Source organism: Lethenteron reissneri, chromosome 25 (genome assembly GCF_015708825.2).
Source record: "Lethenteron reissneri isolate LAM-NWPU_2019-01 chromosome 25, ASM1570882v1, whole genome shotgun sequence".
NCBI classification, from domain to species: Eukaryota; Metazoa; Chordata; class Hyperoartia; order Petromyzontiformes; family Petromyzontidae; genus Lethenteron; species Lethenteron reissneri.
This window is the reverse complement of record NC_083803.1, coordinates 10,901,342-10,924,868: the sequence shown is the minus strand read 5'-3', so window position 1 is coordinate 10,924,868 and position 23,527 is coordinate 10,901,342. Positions and strand designations below refer to the sequence as shown.

The 23,527-nt window shown below is 47.3% G+C and overlaps 2 protein-coding genes across 5 annotated transcripts in view; one reads left to right on the top strand and one right to left on the bottom strand.

Annotated features, from left to right (window-relative positions):
• The window catches only part of AARS2 (alanyl-tRNA synthetase 2, mitochondrial), a 20,848-nt gene extending 10,607 nt beyond the window's left edge, over positions 1 to 10,241 (top strand). The window contains exons 14-22 of the mRNA XM_061559282.1: positions 633 to 773; positions 2,074 to 2,211; positions 3,529 to 3,638; positions 4,150 to 4,258; positions 5,117 to 5,239; positions 5,699 to 5,809; positions 6,330 to 6,413; positions 7,054 to 7,164; positions 8,056 to 10,241. Of these exons, the coding sequence (XP_061415266.1) occupies positions 633 to 773; positions 2,074 to 2,211; positions 3,529 to 3,638; positions 4,150 to 4,258; positions 5,117 to 5,239; positions 5,699 to 5,809; positions 6,330 to 6,413; positions 7,054 to 7,164; positions 8,056 to 8,232 (1,104 nt within the window). The 3' untranslated portion in view covers positions 8,233 to 10,241. The remainder of the gene's footprint in view (positions 1 to 632; positions 774 to 2,073; positions 2,212 to 3,528; positions 3,639 to 4,149; positions 4,259 to 5,116; positions 5,240 to 5,698; positions 5,810 to 6,329; positions 6,414 to 7,053; positions 7,165 to 8,055) is intronic.
• LOC133347208 (delta(14)-sterol reductase LBR-like) lies at positions 9,422 to 23,527 on the bottom strand. Of its 4 annotated transcripts, none has more exons than XM_061559294.1 (14): positions 23,375 to 23,527; positions 21,639 to 21,814; positions 20,157 to 20,390; positions 19,250 to 19,327; positions 18,624 to 18,828; positions 17,511 to 17,707; positions 16,452 to 16,506; positions 15,303 to 15,497; positions 14,799 to 14,902; positions 14,507 to 14,626; positions 13,440 to 13,608; positions 12,616 to 12,684; positions 12,230 to 12,343; positions 9,422 to 10,880 (listed from the first exon to the last, which is right to left on the bottom strand). In XM_061559294.1, exons 2-14 carry the CDS (start codon positions 21,801 to 21,803, stop codon positions 10,804 to 10,806), a joined length of 1,782 nt encoding a protein of 593 aa, XP_061415278.1. In that variant the 5' UTR covers positions 21,804 to 21,814; positions 23,375 to 23,527; the 3' UTR covers positions 9,422 to 10,803. The 4 variants fall into 4 exon arrangements, with proteins under 4 accessions (XP_061415278.1, XP_061415280.1, XP_061415279.1 ...); XM_061559296.1 differs by having other exon boundaries at positions 21,639 to 21,807; positions 23,375 to 23,503; XM_061559295.1 differs by having other exon boundaries at positions 23,348 to 23,501.

Genomic DNA, 23,527 nt, shown 5'->3' with positions numbered 1-23,527 from the left:
GTGGGTTTCGATCCCGACCCTGACGCCTGTATATTTGGAGTTTGCATGTTCTCTTGTGGTCGCTTGGATTCTTCTCCGGCCCTCTGGTTTTCCCTCCAGATTTATAAACTTGCATTTATTTGGCTGCTATATTATTTGGCTGCTATACATTTCTATATTATAAGCTGTCATTTGTGGCCAGGTCGTTTCTGAAAAAGAGCTATATCGCTCAGTGGGCATTACCTGGTAAAATACAAATATGGTTTTATAGATTCATTTAATCGTTACTCACCGAGTCATTTCCCACACGTGAATTGTTTCTGGGGCCTCAGGCTCGACTAGTGGTTTACGGTTCTTCTGCCCCCCCTACGTGCCCGTGAAAATAATTTAAAATTTACACAAATTATATGGCAGTGTTACATTCAGACTCACGGAACCAAGAAATCTCCAAATGAGATGAAAAAGTAGAAAAAGAAAATCGTTGAGAGGATAAAACCGTGGCAATAAAATTGACTTGTGTAATAAATTGCAAACGCAAATCGTGACACTTCATCGAATCGCCGCGCCGTGAATCGTTCCGGACCGAGCGGTTGGTGGCTGCGCCGGCGTCTGGTCGAGCGCCGGTGCCGACATCCGCATCGCTGTGTCCTTAGGAGCGCCGCCTGGGCTGCATGATCAAGCACACGGCCACGCACCTCCTAAGCCAGGCCCTGCGCGACGTCCTGGGCAACGCGACGCAGCAGAGGGGCTCCCACGTGGCGGCCGACCGCCTCCGCTTCGACTTCTCCACCAGGGTGAGACACGCTCGCTGGCAGTCGGGCCGGCGTTGCGGCGCCGCGGTGGCAAGATGTTACCTACCTCGCCTGGTTTACAGGGGGTCGTGGGTTCGATACCGACCCTACGCCTGCTGTATATTTGGAGTTTGCATGCTCTCTCTCTTTCTCCCCGTGGTCGCGTGGATTTTTCCACGGGTCCTCCGGTTTTTCCCTCCGCAATTAGAAACCTGTTTAGAGTGTTTGGCTGCAGGTGTACTTTCAGGTGCTGTACAACAAAATTCATGGAGATATATTTGTTTAATATTTAAGATGCTGTACACCAAGCAGGACGTGCACATCGTGAGGAAACCACCAAAATCCATGGAGATATTTTGTTTAATGTTTAATATGCTGTACAACAAGCGGGACATGCACATCGTGGGGAAACCACCAAATCCATGGAGATATGTTTGTTTAATATTTAAGATGCTACCTTGATAGGAGACAGTCATGGGCAGAAGAGAAGAGGAAGGACTTACGCCTGGACTGTAACAGGGAGCTGACAGCTTCGGTGGCCCTTAGGGGAGGGCATTCTCTCAGAAGGGGCAGCAATAGACCAGGAGCAAGCAGACCTCCCATTGAGTGGATGTCGACAGACTTGTCACAGAAAACCTTGGGTTCCAAGAGTAGAGAGCATGCGAAGAGAAGTCGAGGGTCATGTTACATTTACCGAATTCCACTTCCATTGTGATATACACACAAAGATATCCCATATAGCTGTAGCAGACTGTTAGGGCAAGTGCTGTTAGCGAACACCTATCAAAGCCACCATGGAACACGAAAGAGTGGGTGGCCAGCACCGTGCCCGGCTGCTTTTAACTCCCTAGTGGTCTATGTTTACATCGCACCAGGTATTCCTTTAAGGCTGAGTCAACCTAGGCGAGGCCCAAGATAGGTTCAGTTCATCGTCACCGGTGTTGGCCATGAGCGAGATTGAACTCGGGTTGCCGAGTTGATGGTGCAGTACGCTAACCGAGACACTACCGCTCCCCAAAGACAAAGACCCCCCATATATCCTGAACAGACTGTTGGGCAAGTGCTGCTAGCGAGCACTTACCACTACCCCACACACGCACAAACACGAGCACATTAACCCCACACGACCTTTTCCATTGGTTTCGTCACCTGCTCACCCGCCGTACATTCCGCCCAGTCACCAGCAGCTCAGCCGAGCGAGCGCCCGCGCGTTGCCATTCTTCCCGTGCCTTCTGCAACTGGTTGGTGCCGCGTGTTTGGCCGTGTGTCCCCCCTCCCCCCGCCGCCACGTGCGCGTTCTCAGACGCCCGTGTCGGTGGACCAGCTCCGCTCCGTGGAGGCGGCCGTCTGCCGCCTCGTGTCGGCCGACGAGAGGGTGTTCGTGGCGGAGGCCCCGCTGGCCTCAGCCCGCCGCATTCCGCACCTGCGCTGCGTGGACGAGGCACGCGCGACCGCACGGGTGGACACGTCAATCCCTGCCTCATCGTTTTAGGAAGCTGCCCTTTGGCCTCTTGTGGTGGACGAGCGGAGTTGGGTGGACGTCCGTCCGGTATTCTGTCCGTGGGTGGGCAGGTCGGGTACCTCGGCCTAGTCGCCCTTCGATTGGTAATTGTCGGTGTCATTGCCGAATTGTAAACTTAGAAATAGAGCCACAGTGGAAATTCAGATTGGTAATTGGCGCTTCGAGGGAGTTTTTTTTAACCCCTTGCTCATGTGCCAGTTGGCTGGCTGTAATTTGTGGGTGGAGTGTATGAGGAGTGTCACCCTTGCTCACTTCCGTCTTCTCTCGAGACAAAGCGATCATCGTCTCAGCTCCAGTCGAAGCTGAAGCAACATCCAGTTCTCCTATGTTTTTCCATTGTCCGATGGATGCACTTGGCTCCTCACCAAAAGAGGATCACAGCAGCACTCACACACGCATCTGGGCACAACACAGCGGCAGGGCACAGCACTAGTTGCCTCGTATAGGACGATAGCTTTATTCTTAGCGGATGCGTCACCCTATTAACACTGATGTTCTGATTGCCCTATTTCACCCCAATGCTTTATGTCAAAATAAATCCCGTTTCACATTTCCTCCGAGGGCCACTGCAGTTTTCCATACCCGATAGAGATTCAGTGCTCTCGCCTTACTCGTCCAAATACAGGATGTGCAAAGCTTACAGGAAGCCAGTGTACATTATTTCCCAACGTTCATGTCTCTTTAGACTACGTCTCTTTTAACGAAAGCTTCATAATCTGTAGACGTTCTTCATAATCTAACACGACGAGCCATGTTCCTAGGGCTACTCGCGTCTTACAAAGACCAATGCGTGGCCCTCAGCATTAGCGGCAGTAGCAGGCGGTAGCCATGTCAAGTGACTGCCTGCCTGCCTCAAATCTTGCTATGGAGCTGCTGTCTCTCATACGCCGCACTGGGTGTAGCCCCACTGTCAGTATTTCAATCAGTTGGGGGGGCGCTAATTCATGTTTTGAACAATGAGAAGCTCGCGTCCGTGAGTGGTCACACACCCCCAATGATCTGGGTGTACAGCCCTGTCCGGCCTCACTCGGGCTTCAGCGCTCATCCAGCGACGAGTCTGATGAGACCACCTCGTTGCTCTCGTCATCCAACCACCTCGTGCTATTTATCTGTCGTGGTAAACTCACCGGTTGTACGGAATGAGCGAACTGAAGGGAGGCTTCGAGTTGTGGAGAGAGACGGACGAAAGGGTGGAGGGCAGCGGAGAAGAATGGAGTTGTGCGCTGCGGTGCGCAGGACTACCCGGAGGAGGTGCGCGTGGTGTCAGTGGGGACTCCCGCCGAGCAGCTGCTTCGACAGCAGCAACACACGGACGGCGCTGGCTCCGTGGAACTCTGCTGCGGCACGTACGTACACCGCCGCCGCCGCCACCGCCGCCACCGCCGCCACTGCCGCCACGCCAAACTTCTCACCGCTCGCGTGGCTTGTGCTCCTGATGAGACTTTGCTGTAGTGATTCGTGGGTTCCAAGTTTCCAAATGCTTTATTTGGACACTCGAGGTCAGACGATTCATGCTTCTGCTTTGATTCAGTCATAATTTGGCATCATGAGTTGATTCACAAATCGGGTTTTATTCTTCCGGTGAGTGTAGTGGATCTTAGCCGTCAGAGGGGTCGCATGATCCCATTACAAATCACTCTGATTGAAAATATCGATTCTTACAAATGTGATTTATGCAAGTATCACGAGCCTATGAAACTATTCATCCATGCATTGGTACATCTCTATTGGCCACCCACCGGTACAAGTTGCTAAAATGGTCAAGACTGTCGTGTCATGTGACCTTGCACCTGTCGTTTGTGGCTCCCCCCCCCCACCTGCCCCCCCCCCCCCTCCCCGCCTGACCCTCAAACTCAGTCACCTACAGCGGACGGGGCTCATCGAGGATTTCGTGATCGTGTCTGAGCGAGCAATGGTCAAGGGGCTGAGCCGCGTCGTAGCCGTCACGGACCGGGAGGCTCGCGAGGTGAGATCGGGTGAGGCCTTCAGGGCACACGGGGGAGAGATCACCCCGTGCCCGCGATGGCTGCTCGCGATCGGGCAAACAGGTATTGTATGTTGAACTTCGTTGGCACCGTACGTAGCCAACCGTGCTTATCGAAGGTGTGGGGGAAGGACAACAAGAAGTCAACACACCACGGAACTACGCAGCATTGTGAAGGTCTCCAATCCTCGGACGTTTGGTGATTGAAAACATTCACAATCAAAACCTTCATAGTGCAGGACTGGTAGATGTTAATTGCATGTTCTGAATCTTTTTTTCATTACATTACAATTGTGCTATTGGTGATCATATGAGCGTGCAGTGAACCACCTTGTGTCAAAATAAGATGTCATTTATCTGCAAGGGAACCCTTATCCACACTAGGAGCACACATTTTATTTTGCCCAACGTGCCAATCAAACCAACATTTGTTTTGTTCTAAGCTGCAATTTTCAGAATTTAGGGGAAAATGATATGTAATATGGTTGAGCTTTGTGTGTGCAGTCATTGGTGACTGGGCCAAGACCAACTCGTGTGTGTACACGTGCGTGTACGTGGTAGTGTAGCAGTTAGCGTGCTAGTTGCCCGGGTTTGATTTCTGCTTACGGCCAACACCAGTGACAATTATCTAAACCAGTCCTGGGCCTACCCTAGGTCGACTTTGCCTCAAATGAGTAGCTGGTGCAGTGTGTAAACATTGCCACTGTGCAGACAAAGGCAGACGGGGCTTGGTGCTGGCCACCCCACCCCCCTCCTGTGCCGGCCTTCATAACAGCACTTGCTCCAGCCGCCTGTCAAGGCTATACGGGGGATCCTTGTCCTTTGCACGTGTGCGCGAAGGCTCGCCGGACGGGAGAGGCGCTGGCGCAGCAGGCGGACTCGCTGGGCGAGCGGGTGGCCCACGGTGCGGCCTCGCTCCCTCGTCTGCTGGGCCTCTCCAAGGAAGTGGGCCAGCTCACCGACGTGGGTCTCGCTCCGCCGTCACCTCGCCTCCAATGCAGCTCGATTACTAGAGTCGTTTTACGACAACCAAGTTGGTGAATGTTTTGGTAAAATTTTTTAAAGCGTCTGATGATTTGGGCGGGGAGGGGGAATGGAAACGTGCATCATCATGGGACTTGAACAGTGGAGTTTGGGATGTGTATGCAGCTCTGTATGCGCAACACTTTTTCTAGTTAACATTCAGCTTCCTTATTGCTGACACAAGTTTGTTTACAAAGCGTAGCATTAAATATTTAAGAGCGACTCAGTCGACAAAATTTGACTTGTTTATCACCCAGTTTGCCCGCTCGAGTAACACGCCGGCTCATTGAAAGATCTATAGCTGCTTTATCTACACTAAGATGTCAACAGGGATACGCACAGGGCGGCGGGCACTGGTGACACGTTGAGTTCATGTCTCCTTTTCGCCGACCTCCACAGGTTGTGGACAGAGCGGTGATGCCTCAGTGGCAGCGGAAAGAGCTGCAGCAAATGCTCAAGACCATGCAACGCAAGGCCAACACAGCGGTCCGCAAGCTCAGGACCTCTCTGGTAACAATAATAATAATAAACTCGATTATCTAAAGCACAATTCTCACACGGCCTCAAAGCGCTTTACATGAAGCTTAAGTTATGGAGAAAGCATGTTGTAAAAGGAGGTGAATTTTAAGACACGATTTAAAAGTGTAACAGATTCAGATTCCCGAATGGACTGAAGAGGAAAGGAATTCCACGATCGCGGAGCATGTGGCTCCAAAAAGCTCCGTCTCCCATAGAACAAAGTCTTGTCTTTTGAATATTGAATGAGTCGATCAGAATCAGCAGATCTAAGTTTTTTGCAGTGCAATATAAAACTGAAGCAGATCGGTGAGTCATTTAGTAGCCAACTCATTCAAGGCCTTTAACACGAGAAGAAGAATCTTCAAGTGGATTCTGTACTCTACAGGGAGCCAGTGCAGGGAGGAAAGAAATCGACGATTGAAGGTTAAGGGTACCGTAGATGTGAGGATGTTGTCGACTGTACAAATGCATTTTTGATCAAATTCCGCTCTATGCCGTGCGCTGAGTTCAGGCCGAGAAAGCCGCCGAGACGCTGGCGGAGAAACACGCGAACGAGACGCTCATCGTGGACGTGATGGAGGCGGAAAACCTGTCGGTAATTACAGAATGAGCGACCGCGTGGTGGCATCGGTGCTCGCGCAATTCCAGCTCGGTGTCACAGATTGTGCACAGAGCGCCCGCCACGACGGGCAGTGGCCCCGCACTGTCTGCCGGCTGCCAACGCCCTTGATGCACTGCACGATAAGCAGATTGCCATGCATCGATTAATATCGCAATCCAACACGTGACTATCGTGATAAGGGAGCGTTGGGTAATGAAGGGAGTATTTTCAGCTTGCGTTTCACACAACTGCATATGCAGTGGTTAATGGGCACGCAACGACGCGTTGATTCGTCAGCTACACGGCTCACAATGCCGATTGTGCGCGCGAGAATCAATTATTTTCAATCCATATACAGTGCGTTGGAATCGATTCACGCAACCCCCTGACACCACTAGAGGCGACCGCTTGTGTTGTGATCGAAACGTAGTTTTTTGTTATTTTCTTTTCACCTATCTACGTGACTTTACCGAAAGACCCAAGAATATCGACAATCACCGCCATGTACAGAGACAATGGACTCTGAAATTAAGTTGACAATTCAATGAATTGCGTGGTGGGATGGGTGGATTGGGGAGCATCAAGGAACACATGCCGACTGAACAAGCGCACTCTCACGCGTGGTTCTATGCAGGTGCTGGTGAGGACGGTGAACGAACTGAGCAGGGCGGTGCCTGACGCCCGCGTCCTGCTGATGAGCATTCAGCCCGGCGGGCAGCTCCTGTGCGCCTGTCAGGTGCCAAAGGTGAGCGTCGCCAGCGAATGACCCGCGGCCACGGGGGGGGGGGGGGGGGGGGGTTCTGGATCAGTGGAGCGGCAACCGGGACACTTTTAGAGTCTCATTCTCAGCCCAGCACTTGGTACACATGCTTTTATTGACTTGGCAAACATTGGGGCAGCAAAAGTGTGAGTGCTCAACGCCTGAGATCGGGTTGAGGAATCTCTCGTGAAACCCTGGGTTATTGCATTACATAATAACGAACAATGATTTTAATTACTTTCTCAATCCACTGCTGGATGAAGGCCTCTCCATGCGGGGGTGCCCAGGACAGGCTCCAATATTACTCGCCACTGATCTTAGCCTTGGTCTGGCATTGACATGCGGTCGCATTCCATGTCCACGTAAACTGCCTGTACATGCCAGCCAAGAATAGATATCCTGAGAAGGTATTTTTGCCTAAATCTGGAGCCATGAGGTACCTCTTTGCTACACAGCTGTCCGGCCAGCCTTCGGCAGTAGAAAACACGGCAGGCATGCGAGACGCACATTGGGACACGAGAGTTAATCCATTTTACTTTTATGGCTATAGATTACTTTCATGACACCGTTATACTAAAAATATCATTCACCCCCCCCCCACCCCTTATGATTTATGAATTGATTCAGTATTATTAAATTAAATAGCTTATTTAACAATGTGGTGAATGCAGTGGTCACGAGTGCCCACAGGGTTCATGTGAACCCATTACCTACAAACATCTACATTATTAGGCAAATAATAAAATTCACGTTTTGACATTAATACGCATAGGTGCATCAACGCAGCGTCACACCTCCTTGCCAGAAGATATTGCCGAGCTTCGTGCTGGTTAAGACTTCGGCGTGGGGGCACTGTCACTGTGCCTGCCGTTGCAGGAGATGGTCGATGCATTCCCAGCGCTGGACTGGGCCCAGGCCGTGTGCGGTCCCATGGGCGGGAAGGCGATCGGCTCCCAGTTCCTGGCCAAGGTCTCGGCCACAATTGGAGACCACGGAAACAGCACTGCCGCGATCGTAGACGCAGCTCTCCGGCGTGCGAGGGCGGAATCGTGATGGCCGCCAGTTTCACCACAAACTTCCTCTCTCTGCTGCTCAAGCTTCAGTCCAGAGCCCCACATCTGGCCCAGCTTTACAAGTCTGATGATCTTGATAATGCGTCTGCTGGTTTGTGGGGTTTGAAAATCGGATGAGACGTTTGACATTTGCGGGCTTGAAAAGAAGTACTGTGACTGATCAACAGAAAACCACTTGGCCATGAGGACTTGGCTGTTTGGAAGAGACGTCAATGCGTCTGTATGTGTACTACGGGTTTTCTTTCGGAGAAAATCTCAACTAGGCCACCACAGCAATAGACAATCAATGTGCGGCATCACGCATCCCGTTTAAACCGGCCCCATGTACCACGCATACAGGGGCCCATGAGACGACGCCTCCCCGTGCACCGGCATCCACAAACAATCTCCCGGGTCGGAACCGACATCGCGTCTGCGGGCTTCCCAGCCACCAGGGTCCATGCAATGTGCGTTGGTGACCGTGCATCTCCTCTGAAAAAGCATCAGTGTACCCCGCCGAGCATAAATCAAAGAACATGTCCTTGTGTTTTTTTGTCAAAACATGGTTTATTAAAAACGGCTCGCTGAATAGACACGTAACGTGCTTCACCTTTGCCTTATAAAGCTTTTCATACAGGTAGCATTCCAAAGGGGGCTGCTCATCAACAATGGTTATGTGAATTGAAAAACGATTGTGTCACATACCGCAAAAAGGTTAATTGTTTTTATATTACAAAAGGCAGAGTATTACTCTATTGTCCCTTTCGTTTAAGGCTTTGTTGTTCTCAGCAAAAATATCGATACTGAGGACCAATTACAGACTGGAATGATTCAACCCTGTAGAAATGTGATGCATGGCATGAATAAGGTGTGGCAACTCAAGGCCTAAATCAAATATTTCTTTCTCCCCGTATAATCGTGAATGTCTTTATGGACATTTGGTAAACGCATTTTTGAAATTAAACTGACAGAAATGGACACTATAGACTACTAATCAACCTTGACATTGGGTGCAAGTAACATTGGTGACTTTGAAAGTATGCTGCACAGCTACCGACAGTATACCCCCAGTATCCTTCCCATCTACACTCAGACGAGTACAGCCTTGACACATCTGCTAGCCGTTTGTCTCAATTTTTTCTGCTTGCACTGTATGTCTTCTACACTATTTTTTTGCCTTTTGTTGGCACTTTTTGTCTGGTCTCGTCTATCTACCCTCACCGGTCTGCTCTGGCATGAACACAAAATGAAGATCGGACGCAACTTTACATTAAATGCAGAAGCAACATTTGATTAAGGAAAACGATTCAATGCGTGAATGCATCAATCTTGACAAGAATTGACTTTCATCAACGCATCGTCCAGTGATTCAATTACATGCCCAGTTTGGATCACCCTTGCTAGGATGGCGAGAAGATCAACGCGCCAAGAGCCCCCTTTAGGAACTGCTGATCTCAGCCTGTGATCGCTTGGGGACGCAAGGTTTCTTAAACCCAGGCCAAGCTTTCACATCTCAATGTCAGAAAGCTTATGTTTGTTCATCAATCCATTTGTATTTTTTTCTCTCCATAAAAGAGCAAAGGGCTCAATGTACAGCAGAGAACACGTAGAAATACGACGTACAATACTTGCGTAAAAGTAAACAAGTTGTATACAAATTCCACTGAAATGCAACAAAAACACACATTCTTCATTTAAAAGCATAATGAGTAATGACTGCACTTGTCTGCACGAGCTAAGGTTACTATGGCATAGGCAGCGGGGAAAATGAATGTGTGATGGCAATTGCAGCACTCAGCTGGTAAGGGTAACACACAAAGTGGGTGAATGTTATTTAAATCTACATTAACACAGACTACTGGGTCTAAACTGGCGAGAAATTCATCACAGGCAACTAGTAAAAATTTGTTTCACTTCGTAGCACACGGACGCACCCTCCAGGAATGTATGTTGTGAATTTGATGATGTAAATTGATGTTTTGTGTTTATAAAAAGTAGAGGCAATAAAAATCCGAGAGGTTTTGAGTGTTGCTAAGCCAGAAACGAGTTGAGATCAGTGACAATACTTGCGTACTTAAAAAAATATAAAAGACGCAATCCAAAAAAACCTACCCAGGCTGTCCAACATGAGTATAAAAAACTTTGTTATAAAAATTGCAAGTGACTTTCAGGCGAGTTGTCTGAGGACTCCAGCAGTGACTTGTGTCACCCTGCTGCAATTTCACTGGACCCACTACTACAGTGTCGCCGAATTCCACTTGAAAATACTTTTTCTCATTAAGAAATCTTAAAACTTGTGTTGGACAACTTGTGACGTGCAACCCAGGTACGGGTCTACAAGAGCTCTTTTGATTGCGGATGCGTCAACCCTTAATGGCAACACTTTGAAAAAACACTGAATATTTGCCACTCATTAAATAGCGGAAAGATAATTTAAAACCTCAGAAGCTCTCGTGCAGACACTACACATGTCTGCACATTCCCACTTACACACAGGTGTATGTTTGTCTCGCACAGACGAAGGGGAGTAGGTTAGTATACACAGGACGGAGAGCTGGGACAGCCCTGGCGGTCATCCCCACGCCTCACGATGCAGCAGCATCACCAGGGAGTACGCGACAGGGACGTATGGCAGTGGGTGGCTGAAGCCTGCTTGCACATACACATACACAGGGATCCCTCCGTTAAGCTGAACAGACTGAGACAAGTGCTATTAGCAAGTGCCTATCAAGGACAATACAGAATGTAGAGTTTTTATGTATAACTTAGCCCCCCGCATGATGTTGATCCTTACCTTTAACACCGGCAAACCTGGAAACACTTGTTTAAAAGGCCACAAACTGCTGATGAGTAAATTTTATATATATAGTTTGCCTGCTGACACAAACGCTGCTGGAAAACGTTCATCCGGAAGGCCCAATGTGCATAAAATCCCACATTCTCTGGTGTTAAAACAGGCCTTGTACCGGTTTACAATGAATCGCTTATTAATAGCAGCATTACACAAGCAACCCTTTCCCAATTGTGACTAGTTACGTCTGGCTGCCTTTGTCATCCCAGTGCTGGTGTTGAACATACCACACTGCAAATGGCACTCACTTTTGGCTGAATATATCCATGTCGAGGTGTAAGGGCAGCACAGTGGTGAGCGCACTGCACTGTGAACCTGGCGACCTGATTTTGATTTCTGCCCACGGCTAACATCAGTGGTGAGTGATATCTGAACTGTTCTTGCACCCTCCTCCACTCACCGACCCACTGACCAGCCCTCATGAACAACAGGGCACACAGAGGCCTTCACCCACCAGTGGATTGACAAAGGGCTGTAAACAATCATTACTCCATGTGCTGCATTGGAGGAGTCGAGTACACCGCGTGCACTTGGTAAGGCATCACTCAGCCTCGAGGCCAATAACGGGGAAATTTACAAGATACCTTCACAAAAATCTCTCCCTAGGCACCGTAATTCTGAAGCGTGCGTCGATAACGTCTCATTGGATCGACTCCAGTTACGAGGCGCCAACTGTTACATCGATTGTGATGTGGGTGTACATATCAATTTGGCACTAGTTACCAGCAATCCAATTATTTATCAAAGCATGAATAAAGACCTTCCGCCACCTTAGGAGTGTACAGTTTCCACCAAAGGCTCAGGTATTAATTTTAGCCCTTGCATGGATATTTGCTTTACAATACAATTAAAATGTATACAACATCGAAATGCAACTTCATCTTAATGCATTGTACAAAGCAGTGGCAAGTGTATTATACTGAAAGAGGGGGCATATATTTTCAAAAATTAAAGACTATAAACCCGCACCCCTTTGGACATGACCATCCCATCCATACATTCCTCCCAGCCAGCAAAATGTATTTCAAATACCGAATTTAGTAATTGCTGGCAGAAAATTAAACACTGCATTGACGTTCACGTATGTATAAACGTACAAGGTCGGTCATAATCCCCGTGTAAAGGGACCCTGTGGCAGGATCATTACCGCAGGGCAGGCTCCATGCAAGCAACATCAAGAGCTCGCCTAGACGCTCCGGGTGGCGCAGGCGGCTCCACCAGCCCAGCACCGGTGAACTCCGGCTGTCAGCAGATTTCCCACCTGCGACACAAGCAGCACAAGCAGTGTCGGTCTCGCAAACACAGGGCAGCGCCTCTGATACACAACTGCCACTCACACTACTCGGTGTTGCCAATGGGAACCGATTTCAAGCTGTGGATCAAGACGTATAACAATTCACAATAACCGCTACACTATCGCTCCCCACAATGCTGATTTCACAACCTTGACCAGTCAGAAAATCAGTTGCAAAAAAACATTGAACAATGCCCAGCGAACCTTCATGATGAGGACCAACAGGGATGGTTACTTACGATCTCCGGCACTGTCGCTCTGAGCATTCTTCTGCGTGTGCGCCCTCCGGGAGATGACATAGCCCACAACTATGCAGACAAACAAGGAAGTCAACCAATCAGGAGTTTGCCTCTTTAGATTCCAAGTATTTCAATTAAAAAAGTATAAATCAAATGTAAAAAAAATAATTCAATGCACAGTTAAGTATATAAAAAAGAATATCTGAAGCCTATTTTTACACTTCATTTCTAAAAGATATATTTATCTGAAGAAAATAAGAAAACAATAAATTTAAAAAGGTGCTCTTTTGGTTCAATCATAACATTTAAGCACATGGTTACCACATGCCATATTTTACAAAGTAAGACTACATCAACGATAACCAATAACAGGTCTGTGAGCTTTCTACAATAACACAATCCCTGACAATACAACCTGAAGAGCATCGATTAGCACGGTTGGCTACGTACGGTGCGAAAGAAGTTCAACATATATACAGCATAGAGATGGGGGGTATTTCCTTCAGTAATTCTCCAATCTGTCCCCCTCCCCAAGAATGACTTAAATCTGCTGATGTCACAGTAGTCTATGCTGTGATTTTTGCTGAATGATGGACTACAGGGCAACCAGTTTCCCTGCGGTGTGTGGTGTGTGACACAACACACACATGTACCATACATAGCACGCACAATTGCACCGCACATGCGCATGTGCTGTGCGTGTTGTGTGCGGTACGTGTGCATGTTATGCGTGGTTCGCGTGTCTTGCATGGTACACGTGTGCGTGCTGCAAGTGGTACATGTGTGATACGTGTGCTTGTGTGGGACAGGATGGCAGCACGTACGGTACAGCAGGCAAATCGCTGCGGCCCAGTAGGCGGTGAGCTCCTGGTGGTGGTGTACCAGGTAGTAGGCCGGCAGGCTCGAAGCAAAAGGTATCCACGCCAGGTTGGTAAAGGCCAGCAGGAAGCCAAAGTGTTTGTGCGGGATGTCGCCCGTCGATAGACTGCGCTCCTGTTGCCGTCCGAACCGCATACACACAGCCAAACATGTGTCTTTGTAATCATCATGCCTCTAAGTTCCTTTCATTAGAAGACGTATTGATATTACAATTTTATGACGGATAAACAAGCACGCTTTGTCATTGTCACATAATAAAAAACAGAATTGGCCATGCAACGGAATCAGGATGCTTTTGAAATAGTCTACAAGGCTCAGTGAATTACAATACTTTTCAGAAGACGAGCCTAATATAATCCTATGGGAAGCTGAACATAGAAGGTATATATCTGAGGAAAAATGATCATCTTTGGCAAGCTGCCTAAAAGCCGGACTTGGACTCTGTAAGGGGTGTGAAAACTTTCTGGCCTGCAACGTGGATGTGACAGGCCCGAAGGTCGGTGAATGCTCGGCAAACAACTGGGTGGGCGGCTCACTGCAAACATGCTAGCAATAACTATTCCCAAGTGTGATGTCACGCTCGCTCACGCGACGCTTAAGAATGTGACGTTACTCGCTCACGTGACATCGTGTCACTAGATTTCCACGTGGCACTCTTGGCCCGTAGGGCGCTAGAGATTCTCAATGTGGCCTGCGCTGAAAAAAGGCATAGCAACAGCTCCAGCAGGCGAGAAGGTTTTCGTTCATGGGCCTCAGCAGAAATTGGTTATCATTTGCGGTAGCATAACTTTAGTTGTACCTATGTATTTATAGGACTAGAATGAATTATTTGATAACTGAATGATTTCAAGTGGATATCATAACATTATTTTATTGTTGACCACATTAAGAAATTAGAACTGGTATATGTATGCCACCTCAGGTTTTACCAACAAATGAAATACCTGGTCTGGCCTCATGAACCATTGCAGTGGAGGAGGTTAAATTAATGAGTCCAACTTTTTTGGCTCACCTCGTTCCACAACACGTCAGCCACATAGATGAACTGTAAGGCAACGTAGAGAAGTAGGGCAGGCGAGAACGCCTCATTCTTCTGGAGGTCTTGAAGAACCATGACCAGGCTGATGATGGCCTGTAATCCACAAGCATGCAGTCAGAAAAAACCTTTACATGGCCTCTTAACAGAAAAACTCCCCTGTGCACTGGCATCTTCACATGAAACTTCCAGCATGCAGTTTTAACCGAATGAAAAATCCCATCCCAGAAATATCCTACAAAGTAGAAAGTGTTAGAGACTTACTTACCCAGCCAATAAATCCAGGCCGCAATTCAAAGAAACTCTTGAGATCCATGTTTCCAATCCGGGGATTCAGCTCGCGTCCAAAGAAGAAGTCGTAAAAGATGTTTCCTGATAAAGTGGACGTTTATGAAGTGCTTCATCATCACCATTACATGGCACCTCTTAAACAAAATATCACTACAGATGAGTTCCATATTTTTGACTGTGGTGAGAAGTCGAGGAAAAATAAAAGTGGCCAAAAGCTGAATGAGCTCTAACTGAAATATTTTGTGTGACTTATCACAAATAAATCGTGTCTATGAGTAACATAAAAAAACAGGATTTAATGCAGCAGGATTGCCCGGGTGCAGAAAGACAGTTTGCATGAATTTTGTGTACAACAGCCAGGCGCTTTGTTTCAGGCACGTTAGCCACTCTTGTTGCCGCTCTATCATTAAAACAGTGTGCATGGGTTTCACTTGATGTCTTGGTTGGGTGTGTGCTAACACCAGCTTCAGCGGGTGCTCACCGGGGCGTCTGGTAGTGGCGACAGCAATGTGCGAGGCACAACGTGCGCGCACGAACAGGTACGCGGAGAGCAGGTAGGCAAGCAGCACAGCCGACACGGCCAGCTGCAGGAACTTGTCGTGAACAAAGGCAACGTAGGCCTCCTTGTACTTGGCGAGGCTGAATGCTGCGATGCTCAACACCAGGGCGTGGATCCCTGTGGTGGAAGCAATGCTCAAGTGAGACATTAATATGCAGGCCAGCAGCTTCATATTTATTTCATTTTAAATGTGCAATTGGCATCATGTCATAAGACAAAGTATCCATTGGGAACTCTAAGCAAAGCAATGCGACCTTTCCCATTGAGAATAGCCGACAGAAGCGGATATTGCAAAGCTGTCTCAGAGATCCTTTCAAGTGAACTGCCAGAGAAAGTAAAGTTCGATTGCAACGAATATTTAGAATCTCAGAGCTGGAAGTCCAGTTAATAAAACCATAAACTCATCAACTCACGATTGAGAACCCAGTTTAATTTCAGGTAACTTCCTGGATTCCAATCTAAGATCTCAGGGGTACCAGCTCAGCTCTCTGACCTCTGAATCTCCACAGTAGCTTAAACTTATTATGGGCAGGCAGAGCCATGGCCCAAGCACGTGTTCAGGTGATTTAAGTTACTTAATAAATTACATAATTTATTCAACATACATTTACTTTATTTTGTCCATGTTTAAAAAATTATTTTTCTGATTAAAAAATATACCACTCATCACTGGACTAGACTATCATGAATGCCAACTGAAATAACCAATCAACTGTGAAATTCCCTTCGGAGTGGCAATATAAATTAATTTACAAAGTGTTCAACTTTAACATGCCATTCCCAAAAACATTGTGACAACACAAGCTTGCCGCCTATTGATCTGCATCCCACAAGAAGGTTCTCGGCCGTTCTGAAGTAATTTGCGGGAAATATATTTTCATGAAAATTTGGCCAGAGCATCGGCTTACTCATGCGAAGACCAAACATCACGGGGTCTCCCGTGGAGCTGCCAAGCAGCACCACCAGCTGCTAACCTACCCCCCCCCCCCCCACTTGAGACATTCCTCACTTTACAGTAAACGTCTGCATAAGCAGCACAGAAAAAAACCGACACTGACGCACAAAACTCACCATTCAGCCTGTACTTCAACCGCTGCTCCGTGTTTGGTGGCACCCTCTCCGTGACCTGAAAATTCAAAAGCAATAAAGCCATCTGTTACAAACACAATAAGAGAACCCTGTCGCTATTAATGTGAGAAGTGGGACGCACGGAAAAATTGAACAGCCTTGCCATGTGCCCAATTATGCACGTAAAAATATCCAGAGACTCCATAAAAGTGACAAATGTGAGAAGCCACACACGTGCTTAATCTCAACTGCATTAATTCAAAACAATGTCTCACTACTGGCAGTTAATGCAATGCATCCAGTAAACATATCGTCAAATGTGGCTATGTCACAGTTAATGTGGTTATGTTTCAAGCTCAGAAGTGGTCATCCACCTCAGGCTCAATTCAACCTGTCTTTAGCATTTGTTTCCATCAGTGGGGATCCTCTTGTAGTGTCAAGACACATATTCCACAAGGTTTAGTTTGTGTACAGTTGGCCAAAGTGATGACAAAAACATAAACACCCCTGCAGCATACACACTCAACTCAAACACCCAGGGTAACATGCATAAAATGTAAATTTTACATGCAGCTAAATTAAATGCTTAAACTTCATACACATATAGAGACATCTATGTGGCTGTGTTGTTGTCGTATATGTATTTGAGAAAGTTATTTATTGACAATCATGCTGCCGAGGGACTGCACATGTTCAGGTGACAAATAAGGCCCTTGGGACACTGGCTTCTTCAGCCTCACATTGACAGATTCCAAATTTACGACACATTCACCCTTACAAACAGTCACATTGGAGAGTCTTGGCTGTGTGCTGCGTACATTAACCATGTACAGCTGAGCTCAACTTGCAAATATTTTCGCTAGTTGGCAGCTTTATTGCAACTGTAGGTGAACGTGCATTTACTCATCACACCAAGTACAACCGTTACACTGCAACTCTAAATCCAAAACCGCTTTGTGCAAAGCGCCTGAATAGGTAAAGGTGAGACACATGCACCCCCATTATCCATGACCCCCCACCCCTCAGCTCCCTGAGCACCAAACAGTGCTCGCGAGCACATACATTTCCAAGGGGCAGGCGGCAGAGCAGGGCCTGGAAGAGACACCAGCCAAGGCAGAGAACCAACGTGCACATGTCCCACAGCGAGGCCAGGCCCGGGGGCGGGGCGGGGGGGGACAGCAGGCTGCAGCCGTCCGAGCAGCACACATGCAGGACGTAGAGCAGCACCAGCGGCAGAGCCAGCGGCAGCAGCGCCGTGCCTGCCGAGCCACACACAGCCGCCGGGTGTCACCGGGGGAGAGAGCCCGAGCAAGGCTCGCGAGTGAAACCCCTGCCAGATTCAACATTTAGAAGGGGAACAAAGCCACTCAACGGATTCAAGTGAATCGCGATTGGTGCAAGCAGCAGCCACGCATTTTACATTATTTATTATCATTGTTGTTAGATGTTATGTAACATTAGCATAGAAATCTGATATATTATTTCACCCTGGATGCATTGCCATCGGCCAAGAGAGGCCTCACGGAAGAAGTGACCACAGTGGAGGACTAAATGACAATTTTTTTTTTTAATAAATTGCAATAACTTAAATATATTGCCCTCGGTAATCTACAGGTTTCAAATATCACTAATTTGGTATAATAACCATAATGTATTGATTCATAATCCCTATGCAACATGACCGAATGTCAAAAAAATATTTTTTAAGGCCCACCTCTACTTTTTTTTGCAGTCAGGAACCAAATCCGAAGGCAAATATCCGTTGTTGGTCGATGTCATTTAGCCATTTAGTAGATAAGGAAAGATGCAACAATCAATACATTAAAATCAATTATTACTCAATACATACATCAAATAGTGCAAGTAAGAAGCAGTAAGTGATTTATAAGCAAATGACATGCATGCACAAAACAGCCAAACAAATTCAGAAAAAAAAGACAGATGGGAAAAATGAGACGAGAGATAATCGCTTAATCGAATCAGTGGGGGGGGGGGGTACATCGTTCCATGCCTACCAAATTAGGCATGTGTACATCCAACTAGCGGTGACCAGTGAGGGACTTGAACCCAGTTACACAGGTGCAGTCACCGCCTTAGGCACCAGACCGACAGTGGTTCAGCACAGCTGCTCTCGGCAGCGCTGCCAGCAACACCCCGCAGGCGACACCGACCTACCGAACGTCACCCCGAGCCCCGGCTCAGGGCAGATCTCTTCCGGTTTTGAGGACAACTTGGGAAGTTCCACGGGGGGCGTCTCCTTGGGCTGATTGATGCCCTGCCGACTCCTGAGGCGGTAAATGACTAACGGGCTGCTCTCGCTCGCCACGGCACCCATCTTCTTCTTCTCCTTCATCGCCTTTTCCTCATTCATCACCTTTTCCTGAGTAGGAGACCAAAGGCAGGAGGGGCACACGCACGGGGATCGTGATGCTCCAATGCCGGCGAGGCGCTTGCACGTTTCTACCCTGCGGGTTCCAAAGCGATGACCTCGTCACCATGTCATGCGCAGATATCCCAGTATCTGTGCATGCATGTGTATAGGTGTGAAGCACCAACCTTTAGTTGTGTGAAGCATCTTGATGTACATTGTTTATAAATTGTGCGAGACAAATGAGCAATGTTATTCTAATTTTTTTTATTAATTCCAAAATGAAACCACCAAAATATAGCCATTTGAGACATGTTTTTTTAACAATTAACTGAGCAATACAAGGAAGACAGAGGATGTACAAATGGAATCACTAACGAAGACCAAGGCATTTTGACGAGACAAAACCACACTGCAGAGGCAAACCACGCACCTTCACGATGACGGCCGCTTGCTTCCCAGTTTCCGCACCATTGTTTTCTTTGCTGATTTCCTTCACTTTTGTGATAGCCTAGGAACACAAGAAAATCACTTTCCAAGTATCACACTTTGCTAACATTCTGTCCACCTTCACAATTTATGCACCGTATTGGAGGGATTACTTTACTGTTGCAATATATTTGAAATGTTGTATATTGTCATTATTTCGGCTTAGTGATCATCTTTCACTTTCATATCGATCTATTATAAGAACGCTCTTTGTTTACCTAGGTAATCCTGAACATTTGGCATGCTGGAGGAGACCAGAATAGCCGAGAAAAACCCATGTGTTACAAGGGCGTAACACATAAAGCTCCATACACACAGGTTCACGATTACATTTGCTTTACTGCCATCTCCTGGCCACCTCGCAGCCTCATTTTTATTAATGCATCTTCCACACAATTTAATGTATCTTAATTGTGTTACGTTTAATAACCGTGATGAGTATCATTGGAACATTCAATATCACAAATTACATTCTTGCTTTTAGAAAAAAGAGAATGTCTGTTAAAATACAAGTAAAGTATTTGCAGCCTGTGATTTTAAAGTACTTCCAACGCAGTGGTTAACAGAGCAATGACCTATTAATTAAAATCGATTCTTACACTTATGATAAGAGTAAATGGTGTGCGCGAGACTTGATTACTTTGGATTTTTTTTTATATGTTGCAAGTTATCGGTTCACACAACCCCCTTTGTAGTTCACCACAACGTTAAAATATTCGTGAATCAAATCACCACAGAGGCGACTCGTGACATGCCTACAGGCTAAATAACCGGTGTTCTATTATAAAACCAATTTCGACTCTTTTACAGAGTTTCGCCTTGTTGCAGTGCCAAAACCCTGCCTGCGTTACCTGCTTGACGGCCGTGTGGTTGGTGGTAGTCTGGATGGGCTCCTCTTCTCGCTTGGTGGCCCTGCTGCTCTTGGCTTCCTCATCGTTCTCTTTGGGGGAACGGATTGGGGAGCGAGCGCGGGGGCGCCTCCCGGGCGAATTGGATCGCCTCCCGGGCGAATTGGATCGCCGACCCGGGGACTTGGAGCGCGAGCGAGAGCGAGACTTCCGGGGTGTACGGAACGACCCGATCTTCTGCTCAACAGGCACGCACATTCGCAAAAGAAATCTAATCACTTGCTCGCTTGCTGGTTTTAAACCGAAACATGTACACCCGTTTTGACAATGCACTATTGAATGAGGGCCTCCGAACAACATGTGGGTCTTGGGGATTATTTGTGCAGATTGAAGGTGGAAAGTACATTACAACAATGTATATTGTTATAGCTCCACAGCCGACAACCTGGTGTGAAAAGTGAATAGCCAACCAAGCACGATCTAGACTAGACCCTGCTTCAATTAAGATATTTGACGAGCTCAGCTGCATTCCAGGTGATTTGATCACACAGGTTCCTATTTTGAAAATGTTATTTTACGAAATTCGAGATTATATGTATTTTTGTGATTTTTAAATATGCTGCACCACATTCATGCATATTATTCTCTTTGAGTATAAACTTGCCCCCACTAAAGAGGGCATAGAAATCATTTACAGTATGACTATAATGACAATTGAAGCCCTACTAATAGAACCATCCAACACATATATCAGGGAATAAGATGCTACAAGTGCCCCAAATGCAGACTTGAGTACATTCTCAGCTGTGGTAATGGTAAACGGCTTCATGCCAGTGTTCAGAATGGAAATTTAATCGTCTCATGATAATTAAAAAAAATGTAATCTCTTAAAAGTGATGGCCTAGAAATAAAGCCTTGATGGGGATCAAGACTCTTTCTTGAGGATCCCACATTGGGATGTTTGGCCAATTCTTATTCACAAGCATTGCCTTCCTGTAAAAAAATGTAAGCACCCAAGAAAACACGCATACTGGTAGGTAATACTCAATGCTTCACACATGCAGATTCAGTGCAAGACAGTTCGGATTCAGAGTACTGTACATTGCGTCTAAATGTGACCCCATCTCAAGAATCCATCGCTAAACCCGATTTCCGAGTGAAGTGCACTTGATATCTGGGTTCATTACCTGATGACAAAAAATGTGTTTGAGTGAAACGTCATATTTTGATGTTAAATTCAGTCATTCAAAGACTTAAGACACCAGTGAGCTTTCTTGGTCAGAATTTAATCAATACTTTGGCACGTATAGATGATGTATTTGTAAACGTGACCAATTGCCACGTGGCTTACCCCACTATCGACTCTGTATTTGAGATCTGATGAAATTGTGTACACTCAGGGTGATTTGCTCATGAGATAGAGTCACTGGAAGAAACACCAACTTGTCATACTAAAATTGGAGGGCTGCTGTGAAGCACAGGTACCTTGATGGAGCTCGGCTCCAGCTCCAGCTCGGTTCCGTCCTCATACTTGACGTTATAGATGCTACTTCCTTCGCTGTAGGACAGCACCTGCACCTTATACCACATGCAGCTGCCGGGCCAGCGCGCCATCACCTCCTCGCCTATCGTGAACTTGCTGTGCACCATTTTCCTGCGCGCTAACAAAAAGCAAATGACAGTAATGAATCCGTGTTGTCCACAAGTTTTACGTGCAAATATTAAGTTAGGTAAAACTTACTGAAGATAGTTTATTACTCAACCATAAACCAGAAGCTTCGACAATATTGTTTAGGTCGGCCAGCATCAATCCAAACGCTGTTTTTAGCGTTGAGCAACTAAGCGAACCAATTTCTTAACAACGATCGATTAAATAATACGGTATGTATATACAGTATATGCATACCGATATGTTTAACATCGCGCTCTTTATTCATTCCCGCACAAGCCCTCCACATGAGGGCACATATCCAACGATTTTCCTCATTTGGGAAGCGCATATTACATGGCACACCAGATGGTTCGTGCACGGCTCTGCAGCGCTGCGCACACATTTATTTCAGTGATGCTTTTATTGCCAATACACTATCATGCAACGGGTGTAATCGTTTAGGCCGAATTGAGAGAAAGTCCAGACCAAGTATACCACTTAATATGCGTACTGTTAATTTACAAGGACACTGCTTCCAAATCGAAGATGCCCTGTCACGCATTCTATACCACACACACGGGGAACACTTGTAACCACCATCAAGAGCAGTAGCTGTCACGCACGTGGGTGGGTGTGTCCGTGTGTGTTTAAATTAAGGCTGTCATGCCTACCTACGACCCATCCTGGGTTTTACCAGACTGGATTGTGAGCTTACAGATCCTTGAAAGATCTTAGATTTTTATCGGTGATCTCATCCAACAAGGATCGCATGACAAAGCAGCTTGTTTAGCCGGATAGAGAGGTGCTAAACGGACGCGGCACGGGCTGGAGAAGAGACGTGACTAATGTGGTTTATTCGCCCTACAACAAAAACAAAGGAGCGATGCTCACAACTACGAACGTAAATTAGCATAGCCGGGAACACAGGAGAGTACATACGCCAGTCATCTCAGTCGACCGATAACGCCTGGCTCTGTCCCATGACCTGCCAGCCGAGCTCTCAACCCTTAAGGGAGGCGCTGGGCGTGCACCTAGCCTGGCACAAGAGCTGCGGTGACGTCGCCGCCAGTTAAGACGAGCGTGGCGGCGGCTGTTGCCGTGCGTTTAGACGCCGCGCAAGTAACGGCCCCGTACGGCCCCCCAGTTGAACCCCGCAGGGCCCCCCACGGGCCCGCAGTTGAACCCCGCAGGGCCCCCCACGGCCCCCCAGTTGAACCCCGCGGGGCTCCAGGCAAACTCCGCGCGCCTCGGCATCGACAATCGCTCCGAGTTGACTCTCGACAACAGTAACGCTCTGCGTGCACACCGGCTTCAGACAGCCACCCACCGACGGTCATATTTAAACAAGGCTGTGGAATTGCACGTGGTAAGAAGTTACGATCTTAAACGCGTTTGTTTACGAACCGCCTCGGGTCTCTCTCGTTTTGAATCTTTACGGGCCGCGCTCGACTAGCCTAGGCCTCGCGAGGGCGGGAATCGCGGCTCTCGTACCCAACCGCTGTTGTTGTTGTGGTGGGGTGGGTTTAACGTTTAAATGATTTACTTATTTTACGTCAACGTTCGCCCGCACCTTTGGCTTCGGCTTGAGACGGAAAAAAAACTGAAGCGAAATAAAACAAAAAATAAAAACAGAAATCCCGCGAAATTTACGCCTCCACCAACCGACTTCCTTCTCGCGAAGTTGGGCGCGAAACTCGCCGATTGGCCCCGCGCACACCACGTG